At 44.7% G+C, this 13,966-nt stretch overlaps 1 protein-coding gene across 2 annotated transcripts in view; it reads left to right on the forward strand.

The window, feature by feature from the left end:
- The window catches only part of LOC122559510 (A disintegrin and metalloproteinase with thrombospondin motifs 20), a 384,605-nt gene that overhangs the window by 212,506 nt on the left and 158,133 nt on the right, over window positions 1–13,966 (forward strand). For both annotated transcript variants that reach the window (XM_043709081.2, XM_087997440.1), the window contains 3 exons: window positions 7,274–7,369; window positions 13,022–13,188; window positions 13,384–13,513. In XM_043709081.2, the coding sequence (XP_043565016.2) occupies window positions 7,274–7,369; window positions 13,022–13,188; window positions 13,384–13,513 (393 nt within the window). The remainder of the gene's footprint in view (window positions 1–7,273; window positions 7,370–13,021; window positions 13,189–13,383; window positions 13,514–13,966) is intronic.

Consider the following 13,966-nt stretch of genomic DNA (forward strand, 5'->3'; position numbering starts at 1 on the left):
GCAGACAACTAACAATCTGCAACCACGAACACTCACTAACCACTAAATGCCACGACCAGCTATCCCTGATTGACATACACAGATGACAACTGGGACAACACAACAATCAAAGGACAAGCTAAACAGAGGAAAGCTAGAGGATTTTTAGAAGCATGGCACTCAGCCACGGACTCTTATCAACAAGCACATTGACCAAGGCCCAATATGCTGGCTACTACAAAGAACAGTCGGAAACAGCAGAAACGGAACCAAATAAATTCCAGAAGAGACAGTACAGCACAGGAGGCTCGAATGCACTGAATGTGTAACCTAGACAAGGGGCAAAACATCTGCAAATCAACTTCCCAGCTCGGCGAACATACCCACAACCACAACCCGAGCTACAAATCTTTACACAAACCTTGAAAACCATCAATGATTCTCTCTCGGTGCATCTCTGACTTTGCTGCACTTTGTGCTCTGAGGAAATGAGGCTGGGAGGACAAACCAACCTAGGGAACAGCAACAATCACTTGGCAAAACTACTGCTCCATGGTGGACCGCACGGCCTATCTGGCACTTAGTGTTCATCCATTCCTGTAATCCTGTGTTGATCTTGCTATAAATGCACTGAGAATGTGCCATTACGATGGCTCGATGTTCATCTCACTTCATTGCCATGTTGCACACTGTTCAGTTTTCCCATTTGTTTCCACTATCTGTCCTACATTGCACAGCTTCATATAGTTCTTGGTTTGTAGCCTATCTTGTACATCTCTATACTTCCACTGAGTGGTGTTGATCGACAGCATCACTAACATCAAATCCTGGAGACGTAATATCTTAGAGTTGCTCATATTTGGCAAAGTTGGGTTGGTCTTGCTTTTAACTTGGTTACCTGCTGAGATTGTGACCACCCATGGTACTTTCTTTCAGCTGAAATGTAGACTGTTGCTGACTAACATCCCGCCCTCACCATGACCCTGCTGAAAGCCTCATTCTAATCGTTATCTGCTGGCGCGACAGTTCATTCCCTGATATCTTCACTGTTCTTTCCACTAGCTACAGTGTATTCGTTTTCGTCATCCATGTCATAAAAAGATAAAGTAAATATATATTGTACTGATCCCTGCTGCATTCCATTAGTTGCTATCCTGAAAATGCTCCCTCCCACACCATCCCCCTCCCCACCCCACAACCCAAATCTGTGTTCTATTAGTTAACCAATCCTCTATCCATGCCAACATATTCCCTCCAACATTTTATTATTACTTTCAAGTGTGGTACCTTATCAAATACCTTTGGAAAATGCAAATAAATTACATCCCTTTTATCAATCCTGTTCATCACTGCTTAAATGATTCCAGCAAATTTGTCAAGAATATTTCCTTTTCATGAGCCACTGACTAATTGCATTAAGCCCTTAGACATTCAAAGACTGAGAGGTTTGCTTTATGAATTGTGAAAACCAAGTACAATGATTTCAAACGCTCAGGACTTTTCAACTGCTGTCCATACCAGTGACCTGAAACCTCTAGAAGGCCAAGGGCAGCAAGTGTATGGAAACACCACCACCTGCAGGTTCTGCCCCAACTAACACCATCTTGACTTGGATCTGTATCATAGTTTCTTCACAGTCACTGGGTCAAAATCCTGACACCCCCTCCCTAACAGCAGAATTGGGTGGTCGTACATCTCCAGGATTGCAGCAATCCAAGGAGGCAGCTCACCATCACTTTCTCCAGAACAATTAAGGCTGGACAACAAATACTGGCCTGGGCCATTTGTCACCCACATCCCATAAACAAATGAAGAATAACATGCTTTGGTTCCAGGTTTGTAACTTCTGTCAAATCTGAAAGTGAGATGCAAAACTCAGCCAGAGTTTGACCTATGTCGATAGGGAGGAGAGCATGCTCTTGGGAGGATTAATCTGGGCTCAATGGATTGAATGGCCTACTTCCACATTGTAGGGATTCTATGTATTATGAGGCCAGACCTAGATTTGATCTATTTCTGAGCAATAGCAGGAAAATTTCACCCAGAATTCCTGCTTCTGATCATTGGAACTATTCATCAAATCCTGCTGGAAGATCCCTCTGCTGTATTAGGCTGGTACTGAGCTTCTTGGTGACTTTTGCATTTTTGACTAGTCTGGCATTGTTTAAAGCCTCTGCTCAATTGGGTGAGGTACTTGACAACTGTCTGTTTCAAAATGACTACGTTCCCAGAGGAATCGGCTCTTTGAGCAAGGATTCTAATGAGTTAAATGGAGTTTCCCTCCCAGAGAGGGTGCATAGGGGTGTAGGAAACCAGGAGTGTATTGGGACTATTTGTGGTCCTAAAGCTATTACCCTCCACCTCCTAGGGGAAGCAGTCACCCCTTGGTGTGGAGACAGGTTCTCTATCCAAGTTAGAGCATTGGAAGCCTGGTGGGGTGGAGGAGTCAGTCAGCTGTCTTCTAGCTTGAGAGGAATTATGGAAACTAAGTCACAGAGAGAATGATTTGGAGAGGCTGGTGTTGGACTGGGGAGTACAAAGTTAAAAACCCACAACCACTCGATGAAGGAGCAGCGCTCCGAAAGCTACTGTTGGACTATAACCTGATGTGTGATTTTTAATTTTGTACAGAGAGAATGGTTCATTATGGATGTGTTCTCTCACCAACTGTTTTTAAGCGATCACTTTATAAAGATGGACTCAGCAGTCAGGCCACCATCACGAATGGAAGTGATTGGTGAGGGGGAGGGGTGGAAGGGTGGGGGAGGTGTGCAGCCAATGGACAACCTATGGCAATTCCTGCGTATCAAAGCTGGCAAGGACACTCTCAAGCCTACACACCACACTGCCAACCCCCCCACACCCTCATCCAGCCCTGTCAGTGTAGGGGGTGTCCCTTCCGGTTCTGGAATGTGGAAGCCGATTGGAAAATTTAATTGGTCTCATTCAGGCCGTTAGTGATTCTGAAAATTTTCAGATGACTCCCCCAGAAGTAAACGCCAGCATAACCTATGCGAGCCTAACTCTTTTATTGATCCCACTCGCTTGTGAACTTCAAAGTGGAGGATCAGTCCAGCGATCATTTCTAAACCTTACTGATTGTGTTTTATAGGAGAAAGTGAGGACTGCAGATGCTGGAGATCAGAGCTGAAAATGTGTTGCTGGAAAAGCGCAGCGGGTCAGGCAGCATCCAAGGAGCAGGAGAATCGACGTTTCGGGCATAAGCCCTTCTTCAGGAAGGCTCATTCCTGAAGAAGGGCTCATGCCCGAAACGTCGATTCTCCTGCTCCTTGGATGCTGCCTGACCTGCTGCGCTTTTCCAGCAACACATTTTCAGCTCTGATTGTGTTTTATGTTTGGTCTTTCCCTGTGGGCTGATTCTGCCTCCACAAAGAGCAGAGGCATTTGCTCACTCATTGGTTAGTCGTCAGCCCCACCATCCTCAGACTCTGGCCCAAGCAGGATTGAAAAGCCAGCCGCCAGTATTGGTCGTGTTTGTTGTCGCTACCGGTGAGCATCGTTGTGTGTGGAAAAATTGAATTAATCAGGATTGATTTTATCCTCTGTTTATACAACCCTGTAGCTGTGTACAAAAGTAATTTATGCCTGGATTCCCATGCGTAGTATCCAATCATGTGTAATGCACTTCAGTGTAATCAGAGCTATTACCCCTAGTTCTGAACAGAATCCAGTATTGTTTCCATCTGCTGCCATGAGAACACGTGGCGGGTCACAGAAAGTTCAGCAAGCACACTCACTGGATGCAGTTGCCTAAAGTAATACTAAACTGAGGGGGCCGCAGTGTTAGGAGATCTGTTTACCATTTTGAAAATGATGGTCCACCTTTAAATAGGATTACCTACAATGGAGAGAGAATCCACCTCAACCGAGACGATGGAAATTTAATGTGTTTGTTGCAGTTTTAATCATTGTTTTGCAGATGGAAAACCAAGTTCAAAACTAACCTAAAAATGTGGTGATTTTTATAAGTGATTGGTGGTCAACATACGCTCCTTCTAATTGTTGGAAAGTGATAGTTTTTCAAATCTGTTTGAAGTTAATATATTTTCTCCGCTCCATTTCTTCAGCCTCGGTTTGTAAATTCCTTAATAATTGCTTGTGCACACAGTGGAGCATTCAACATATTGGAATGAGAGGCATTGGTAACAGAACAGGAGTTAAATCTCTGTCCCTAGCGGCTAATCACTTGTGGGGAGATGGTCGGGTGAAGTGCTTATGAAACTTCTGCATGGATGATGCCATTTGGAGTTTGTGATGACTTCTTTAAATGAAATAGCTGTGAGAATAAGCCAGTTGCTAACCCGACGCTCAATTGGAGTCACTCAGTAGTATATGGTATTGCTGAACTGATGGTGGGTTGCATGAGTGTGTTAGGAAAGGGAGGTTCAAAGTGTGATGGCTGAACATGTTCCTAGCTTGTAGTGGTGTCCAGACGGGATGTAAATATGGCACCAGTAGATCTCTGCTCTGTTCAGCACTTCCATTTTGTGCACCACATGATTTGCTGAGTAATGCACCCAGAATCTTGCATTCAAGCATAATGACGTAAGAAGCACAAAAATGAGAGAACTCGCCCTGAGGCATGGTGAAAATTCGGCCTCAGAAGTAGCAGAGTTGCTTCCTGCCATTCTCTAACTTTGATTGGAAAAATCCTGACCGTGGAATTTAAATACAAACCTATTTTAGTTTTTATTTATTGTTCATTCATGGGTTGTGGGCATTGCTGGCTAGGCTGGCATTATTATCCATCAAGCTGTTAGGAGTCAACCACATTGCTGTGGATCTGGATGTCACATGGAGGTCAGACCAAGTAAGGATGGCAGATTTTCTTCGCTAATAGTGGGTTCTTGCGACAGGCGGTAGGGTTTACATGGTTGTCATTAAGTCAACTTCAAATCTGGATTCAAATTTCGCTGTCTACCATGGTGGATTTGCACTCATATCCTCAGAATATTAGACTGAGTTTCCGGATGACTAATCTAGTGACATTACGCACTACCTCCCCTCATGTCTTGACAGTGTAGATCAACAAATCAAGGGTGATGGGCTAAGGAGATGTTGCAAAATAGGATAAGCCCAGCCTTTGGTTGCAGCTCCTTTTTGAGCTTACATCCATTCTTACTAAATACAAATGAATCATGGGTAGCACTCATACCTTTGAGTCAACAGATCTTGGACTCTAGTCTCACTTTGGAGACTCAGCATCTAGGCTGAGATTGTTGTGTAACCTCGAGGTGGTCTTATAAATGAAACATTAAACATAGCTTCTCATAAAGATCTTGTCGCACAGTGATAGTGACCCTATGTCTGAACCAGAAGGCCCAAGTACAAGTACCACCTGTTTCATAACACATCTGGCAGGTTGAGTAAAAAATATCCACTTGGAAAAAGAACATCTTGTTTTCAACATCTTTCACATTACAGAAGACGAGGTGCTGGAAGTGTTAGAAAACATTAAAGTAGAGAAATTTCCTGGACATGATCCAAAGTGTAGCACAGGACATTATGGGAGGTTAGAGTTGAAATTGTCGGGGTCCCAGCCAAGATATTTGTATAACCTACAATACGGGTGAAGTACTGGAGGCTGGCTAATGTTGTAAGGAGAAGCCTGGGAAGTATAGATCGTTGAGTCTGACATCAGTGGTGATTAAGTTGTTGGAGGGGATTCTGAAAGATAGGATTTGCGTGCGTTAGGAGAGGCATGGACTGATTAAGTGTGTATGGGAAATCATGTCTCACAAACTGGATAGTAGTTTTGTTGATCTAATCAAAAAGGTTGATGAACGCACAGTGGTAGACATTGTCTACATAGACTTTTACTGCATGGTAGACCAGTTAGTAAAGTTAGATCACATGGGATTCAGGGAGGGCTTGCCAATTGGATACATAATTAGCTTCACAGCAGGAGACAGAAGGTGTTGGTGGAGAATGGCAGACTGGAGGCCTGTAACCAGCAGTGTTCTGTAGGGCTCAGTGCTAGGTCAACCTTTGTTTATAATTTATATAAATGATTTGGATGAGCATTTAGGAAGCATGGCTAGTAAATTTATGGATGACTCCAAAATTGGTAGCTTAGTCGACAGTGAAGATGGTTATCTCAGATTACAAAGAGCTCTTGATCAATTGGGCAAATACGCTGAGGAGTGGCAGATTGAGTTTTGTTTGGATAAATGTGAGATATTGCATTTTGGTAAAATGAACAAGGCCAGGACTTACACAGTTAATGGTTGGGCCCTGTGTAGTGTTGTAGAACAGAGAGACCAAGGGGTTTAGGTACATAGTTCTTTGAAAGTTATATCAGAGGTAGACAGAAGGCATTTAGCACACTTGCCTTCATTGCTCAGACCTTTGAGTATAAGAGTAAGGACATTATGTTGAGGTTTGTACAGGACATTAGTGAGGCCACTTTTGGCTTACTCTGTCTAGTTGTGGTCACCCTGCTATAAGAAGGATATTATTAAACTGAGAGGGTTCGAAAAGATATACCAGGACGTTGCTGGGAATGGTGGATTTGTTATAAAAATCGACTGGGACCTTTTTCACTGGAGTGTAGGAGGTTGAGGGGTGACCTTAGAGGTATATAAAATCATGAGGGGCATGGAGAAGATGAATAGCAAAGGTCTTTTCTTGCGGATGGGGGGAGTTCAAAACTAGGGGAATATTTTTAAGGTCGGAGGAGAAAGATTTAAAAGACACCTGAGGGGCAACTTTTTCACACAGCGGATGGTTTGTATGTGAAATGAGCTTCCAGAGGAAGTGATAGATGCAAGTACAGTTGTAAAGTTTAAACGGCATTGGATAGATACATGATTCAGAAAAGTTCAGAGGAATATGGGCCAAATGCTGGCAAGTGGGATTAGTTTCATTTAAGGAACATCGTTGGCATGGATGAGTTGGATCGAAGGGTCTTTTCTCATGCTTTGTGACTCTATTTATCACTCAATCAACCGAAAGAATATTTGGTCACCAGCAAATTTCTGTTCATGTGGCCTTGCTGTGCATGTTTCCAACCTCATGGCAATTACTCCCCTTCAAAAACAGGCCACCAAAGTGCCTTGGAATAGCCTTCAGGTCTTGATAGTTTCCAATGAAACCTAAGTGCTTTCTTTCTGTAAATAGAAGTTATTCTTATTGTTGAGTGAGCTGCAGCAACCTGGTCAGAGCATAAGATTAAAAATCAAATTCACTGTTGACTTGCATCAAAAGATCAAATCTTTGCTTGTGTTGTGAGTTTTATTTGCTCATTGTACTCATATTATTCATTTATTTTAAGGATATAACATAGTAGTAAGAATACCTTCAGGAGCGACCAATATTGATGTACGGCAGCACAGCTATTCAGGGAAGCCAGAAGATGATAACTACCTTGGTAAGCATTTTGCGACTTATTCTGTTTTATTTATTCGATATTTTTAAGTCCTCAGCTCACTGGAGCCGATGATGTACTTGACTTCTAACAATTCCTTCAAGTCCCACGGTGGGCGGCACGGTGGCACAGTGGTTAGCACTGCTGCCTCACAGCGCCAGAGACCCGGGTTCAATTCCCGCCTCAGGCGACTGACTGTCTGGAGTTTGCACATTCTCCCCGTGTCTGCGTGGGTTTCCTCCGGGTGCTCCGGTTTCCTCCCACAGTCCAAAAAATGTGCAGGTCAGGTGAATTGGCCATACTAAATTGCCCGTAGTGTTAGGTGCAGGGGTAAATGTAGGGGAATGGGTCTGGGTGGGTTGCGCTTCGGCGGGTCGGTGTGGACTTGTTGGGCCGAAGGGCCTGTTTCCACACTGTAAAGTAATCTAATCTAATCCAATCACCCAAACCATGTAATCAGTAATTACAAGATTAAGGAAAGTTGACTTTGTCTCGACCATTGTAGGCAAAATTTACTTTCTACTTTGAAACTTTTGAATTCAATGATACTCAGATTGAGTTTTTCAAAGTATTGTACCTCTACACATCTTTAGTTTCTATTCTGTTGAGAAGGAGCTCTGATTTGGTTAAAAGCTCACACTGTCCATGACATACACTGTCCTTATAGAACATTATGTGAGGTTAGCATAAGATAACGTAATCTATCGGGTTTTTTTAAGTCAATGTATATTCAGCGCTTGCTTTGCCAGCAGTTTCCACTTCCCATTATATGGAGACATACATTTACATGGATGCTAATGCACTTAAGTAAGTAAATAGAGCAGTCAATCTAAGCTACATGGTATAAAACAGATTTGAGATGAATAAGTGGTAATGTTGCCAGAGACAGGACACCAGCAGAATATTCTGCATTTTTTCAAATAGCACTGTGCGTTTTCTTTCCCATTGGCACAGCCAGGCAGATTCAGCCTCAAGTTAATGGCTCAACTGTCTAATGCAGCAAGTGCTGACTCTTCATGTGTTTTGGATCAGTGGTGCTGGAAGAGCACAGCAATTCAGGCAGCATCCGAAGACAGGCAAAATCGACGTTTCGGGCAAAAGCCCTTCATCAGGAATAAAGGCAGAGAGCCTGAAGCATTGAGAGATAAGCTAGAGGAGGGTGGGGGTGGGGAGAGAGTGGCATAGAGTACAATAGGTCAGTGGGGAAGGAGATGAAGGTGATAGGTCAGGGAGGAGAGGGTGGAGTGGATAGGTGGAAAAGGAGCTGGGCAGGTCGGACAAGTCCGGACAGGTCAGGGGATCGAGTTGCTGGAGGTTAGAAGCTAGGATGAGGTGGGGGAAGGGGAAATGAGGAAACTGTTGAAATCCACATTGATGCCCTGGGGTTGAAGTGTTCCGAGGCGGAAGATGAGGCGTTCTTCCTCCAGGCGTCTGGTGGTGAGGGAGCGGCGGTGGAGGAGGCCCAGCACCTCCATATCCTCGGCAGAGTGGGAGGGGGAGTTGAAATGTTGAGCCACTGGGCGATTTGGTTGATTGGTGCGGGTGTCTCGGAGATGTTCCCTAAAGCGCTCTGCTAGGAGGCGCCCAGTCTCCCCAATGTAGAGGAGACCGCATCGGGAGCAACGGATACAATAGATGATATTAGTGGATGTGCAGGTAAAACTTTGATGGATGTGGAAAGCTCCTTTGGGGCCTTGGATAGAGGTGAGGGAGGAGGTGTGGGCGCAGGTTTTACAGTTCCTGCAGTGGCAGGGGAAAGTGCCAGGATGGGAGGGTGGGTCGTAGGGGGGCGTGGACCTGACCAGGTAGTCACGGAGGGAACGGTCTTTGCGGAAGGCGGAGAGGGGTGGGGAGGGAAATATATCCCTGGTGGTGGGGTCTGTTTGGAGGTGGCGGAAATGTCGGCGGATGATTTGGTTTATGCGAAGGTTGGTAGGGTGGAAGGTGAGCACCAGGGGCGTTCTGTCCTTGTTACGGTTGGAGGGGTGGGGTCTGAGGGCGGAGGTGCGGGATGTGGACGAGATGCGTTGGAGGGCATCTTTAACCACGTGGGAAGGGAAATTGCGGTCTCTAAAGAAGGAGGCCATCTGGTGTGTTCTATGGTGGAACCGCTCCTCCTGGGAGCAGATACGGCGGAGGCGGAGGAATTGGGAATACGGGATGGCATTTTTGCAAGAGGTAGGGTGGGAAGAGGTGTAATCCAGGTAGTTGTGGGAGTCGGTGGGTTTGTAGAAGATGTCAGTGTCAAGTCGGTCGTCACTGATGGAGATGGAGAGGTCCAGGAAGGGGAGGGAGGTGTCAGAGATGGTCCAGGTAAATTTAAGGTCAGGGTGGAATGTGTTGGTGAAGTTGATGAATTGCTCAACCTCCTCATGTGTTTTGCAGAGCACTGGTTTGAATGGTTCTTAACCTCCTCTTTCATGATGCAGAAGTCCCTGATTCGTGATCTATGGGATTGCTTGCAATCAGAGGGAATTTTCCTCAGATTATCTGTTTTCTAGTTGGGTTTTTCTTTCAATTTTCATCTCACCATTATTGAAGTTTGTTGCCGAGATGTCCTGAACAAATATTTGAAATTTTATAGGAGAAAATTACTGCAGCTGCGAGATCACAGCGGGTCAGGCAGCATCCATGGTGAGAAAGCAAGCTGACATTTCGAGTCTAGATGGCCCTTCATCAGAGCTGCAAGCTAGTTCTGAAGAATCATCTGGACGTAAAATATTAGCTTGCTTTCTTTCAATCGATACTGTCTGACCCGCTGTGATCTCTGGCATTGATTGTTTTCAGTTCAGAATTTATACTAGTTTATTTGCACAGAACCATTAGTAACAGTAGGTACATTTAGTGATGTATAGTAAATTAGGAAAGATGAAAGCTAGGCTAATCTTTTGTTAAATTTTACATATTTCTTGGCCATAACCTTGAACAAATAGACAAGGGTAAAAATATGATCTCTCATTTTCTGTGTACTTGTCCAGGAAGTGTGCAAATTGATTAATGTATCTTTTGGTGACTGATGAAGAAGACAATATTCTCTCCACCCTGACCTTAAATTTACCTGGACCATCTCTGACACCTCCCTCCCCTTCCTGGACCTCTCCATCTCCATCAGTGACGACCGACTTGACACTGACATCTTCTACAAACCCACCGACTCCCACAGCTACCTGGATTACACCTCTTCCCACCCTACCTCTTGCAAAAATGCCATCCCGTATTCCCAATTCCTCCGCCTCCGCCGTATCTGCTCCCAGGAGGAGCGGTTCCACCATAGAACACACCAGATGGCCTCCTTCTTTAGAGACCGCAATTTCCCTTCCCACGTGGTTAAAGATGCCCTCCAACGCATCTCATCCACATCCCGCACCTCCGCCCTCAGACCCAACCCCTCTAACCGCAACAAGGACAGAACGCCCCTGGTGCTCACCTTCCACCCTACCAACCTTCGCATAAACCAAATCATCCGCCGACATTTCCGCCACCTCCAAACAGACCCCACCACCAGGGATATATTTCCCTCCCCACCCCTCTCCGCCTTCCGCAAAGACCGTTCCCTCCGTGACTACCTGGTCAGGTCCACGCCCCCCTACGACCCACCCTCCCATCCTGGCACTTTCCCCTGCCACCGCAGGAACTGTAAAACCTGTGCCCACACCTCCTCCCTCAACTCCATCCAAGGCCCCAAAGGAGCTTTCCACATCCATCAAAGTTTTACCTGCACATCCACTAATATCATCTATTGTATCCGTTGCTCCCGATGCGGTCTCCTCTACATTGGGGAGACTGGACGCCTCCTAGCAGAGCGCTTTAGGGAACATCTCCGAGACACCCGCACCAATCAACCACATCGCCCAGTGGCTCAACATTTCAACTCCCCCTCCCACTCTGCCGAGGATATGGAGGTGCTGGGCCTCCTCCACCGCCGCTCCCTCACCACCAGACGCCTGGAGGAAGAACGCCTCATCTTCCGCCTCGGAACACTTCAACCCCAGGGCATCAATGTGGATTTTAACAGTTTCCTCATTTCCCCTTCCCCCACCTCATCCTAGCTTCTAACCTCCAGAAACTCGATCCCCTGACCTGTCCGGACTTGTCCGACCTGCCCAGCTCCTTTTCCACCTATCCACTCCACCCTCTCCTCCCTGACCTATCACCTTCATCTCCTTCCCCACTGACCTATTGTACTCTATGCCACTCTCTCCCACCCCCACCCTCCTCTAGCTTATCTCTCCATGCTTCAGGCTCTCTGCCTTTATTCCTGATGAAGGGCTTTTGCCCGAAACGTCGATTTTGCCTGTCCTCGGATGCTGCCTGAATTGCTGTGCTCTTCCAGCACCACTGATCCAGAATCTGGTTTCCAGCATCTGCAGTCATTGTTTTTACCAATATTCTCAGGGAACCATTCGAAGAGTGTTCACAACACACAACTTTAAAGATAATCTTTCATTTACATCTTTCCACGTTTTTCCAGTAAATGTGGATCCCTTATCACTTCCACACCAATCCTCTCCTCCTTATAGTGGCTTAATCTCTCACTTGCCATGAGTAACCTTGGGTTTGGGTTAGTCACGTCTTGATGCACAATGTCTTGATGGCCAAGTACAGCGGCTCATAAAGCTTACATTATCTTCATGTTAATTTTTGCACGTTTTTCAAAGATGATGATCTGTATATTAAATGTAAGCACTGGCTTAGTGGTTTTATAGAGTTAGTCCCGCTCTTGAAGGTTATTTTAATTAAGTGAGTTAGTTTAGTGAATGATGTTCAGTGGAAGAACTTTTCTTCTTGTTTGACGATGTGTCGCAAGCTAAGATACAATGTATTGCCTTGCAATGGAATCGCTCCTGTTTCATTCTGATTCAGTTGATTACGCTCTGTGTCTAAAGTTGTGGGTTCTAGATTAGAGCGGTGCTGGAAAAGCACAGCAGTTCAGGCAGCATCCGAGGAGCAGGAAAATCGACGTTTCGGGCAAAAGCCTTTCATCCGGAACCTGATGAAGGGCTTTTGGCCGAAACGTCGATTTATCTGCTCCCTGGATGCTGCCTGAACTGCTGTGCTTTTGCAGCACCACTCTAATCTAGAATCTGGTTTCCAGCATCTGCAGTCCTTGTTTTTACCTTCTAAAGTTGTGGGATCAAGCATTAGTTCAGAATTCACAGTAACTCGACTAACAAGGGATATGACACTGGCAGAGCTGCTGCTGTTTAGATGAGATGGTAATAGCTGAAAATGAGTTGCTGGAAAAGCGCAGCAGGTCAGGCAGCATCCAAGGAACAGGAGAATCGACGTTTCGGGCATAAGCCCTACTTCAGGAATGAGATGGTAATACAATGATACATTGGGTCATGAGGACATTGAAGACCTAACCACACCAGAAGAAGAAAGCAAATCATACAGTCTTTCAGGTAGCATTGTGACCACCAAAGCATTATACAAATTAGTTTCTCATCTCACTGTGATTGACTGATTTCACCATGAATTATGTACAGAATTACCTTCTCTGTTACAGCTACAGACACAACACTTCCATTCACAAATTAAAGAGTCAACATTCTTCGGGGAGGGGGGGCAATAATAAAAGCTGAGTTTTGAAATTTTAGAAATCTACATTTGAACCCTGCTTTCCTAATGGAATATTTCTGGTCTGTGCTTCAGCCTTATCTGACAGTCGAGGTAATTTCATCCTGAATGGAAACTTTGTGGTGAGCATGTTTAAACGAGAAATAAATGTACAGGGAGCCACAATTGAATACAGTGGCTCAGACAATGATGTGGAGCGCATTAACTGCACTGATCGGATTGAGGAAGAGCTGATTTTGCAGGTGGGATTTTTTTTGTAATGATAATGGCTTATTGCTTATTTATTGAATGGTAATTATTTTCCTCTGTGTTTACAACAACGAACTTCCTCTGCTAACTAAACATCAAGAATACTCTTAATTTAGGAGCACCATTTTGTACTTGTTACAGTATCTTAATGTTTGTTGATTTTCTCAAACTGTTTTATATCCTGCTAGGTTTTATCTGTTGGAAATTTGTACAATCCGGATGTTCGTTATTCTTTTAATATACCCATTGAAGACCAACTGGAGAAGTTTGTGTGGGATCCATATGGTTCATGGCAACAGTGTAGCCGACTGTGCCAAGGTAAACTCCATTGCATTCTTATGTCTTAAAGTAAATTTAATATGGGTTTGGCTGGTGACAATCAGATGGCCTAATGGTATTATCACTAGACTATTAATCCAGAGACCCAAATAATGTTCTGGGGCTGCAAGTTGAAATTAATTCAAATTTTAAAAAAAACTGGAATTAAGGGTCTAAACAATGAAATAATTGTTAGGAAAAATCTATCTGGTTCACTAATGTTCTTCATTAGCTGCAGTCCTTACCTGGTCTGGTCTGCATGTAACTCCACAGCAATGTAACTGACGTCTACGTCAATTAAAGATGGGTAAGATAAGCTAGGCTAGTCAGTGATGACCATCTCCTGAGTCTTTTGTAGAGTGTATGACCTTACAACATTTCCATGGGTCTTTTGCTGGAGTTGTCACAGGAGAGCGAGGGAACACTCACTTTCAGAACCTCTTGGCTTTATTA

Source organism: Chiloscyllium plagiosum, unplaced genomic scaffold (assembly GCF_037043375.1).
Source record: "Chiloscyllium plagiosum isolate Xiang-an unplaced genomic scaffold, Cpla_swu_hap1 HiC_scaffold_19, whole genome shotgun sequence".
Lineage (NCBI taxonomy): Eukaryota > Metazoa > Chordata > Chondrichthyes > Orectolobiformes > Hemiscylliidae > Chiloscyllium > Chiloscyllium plagiosum.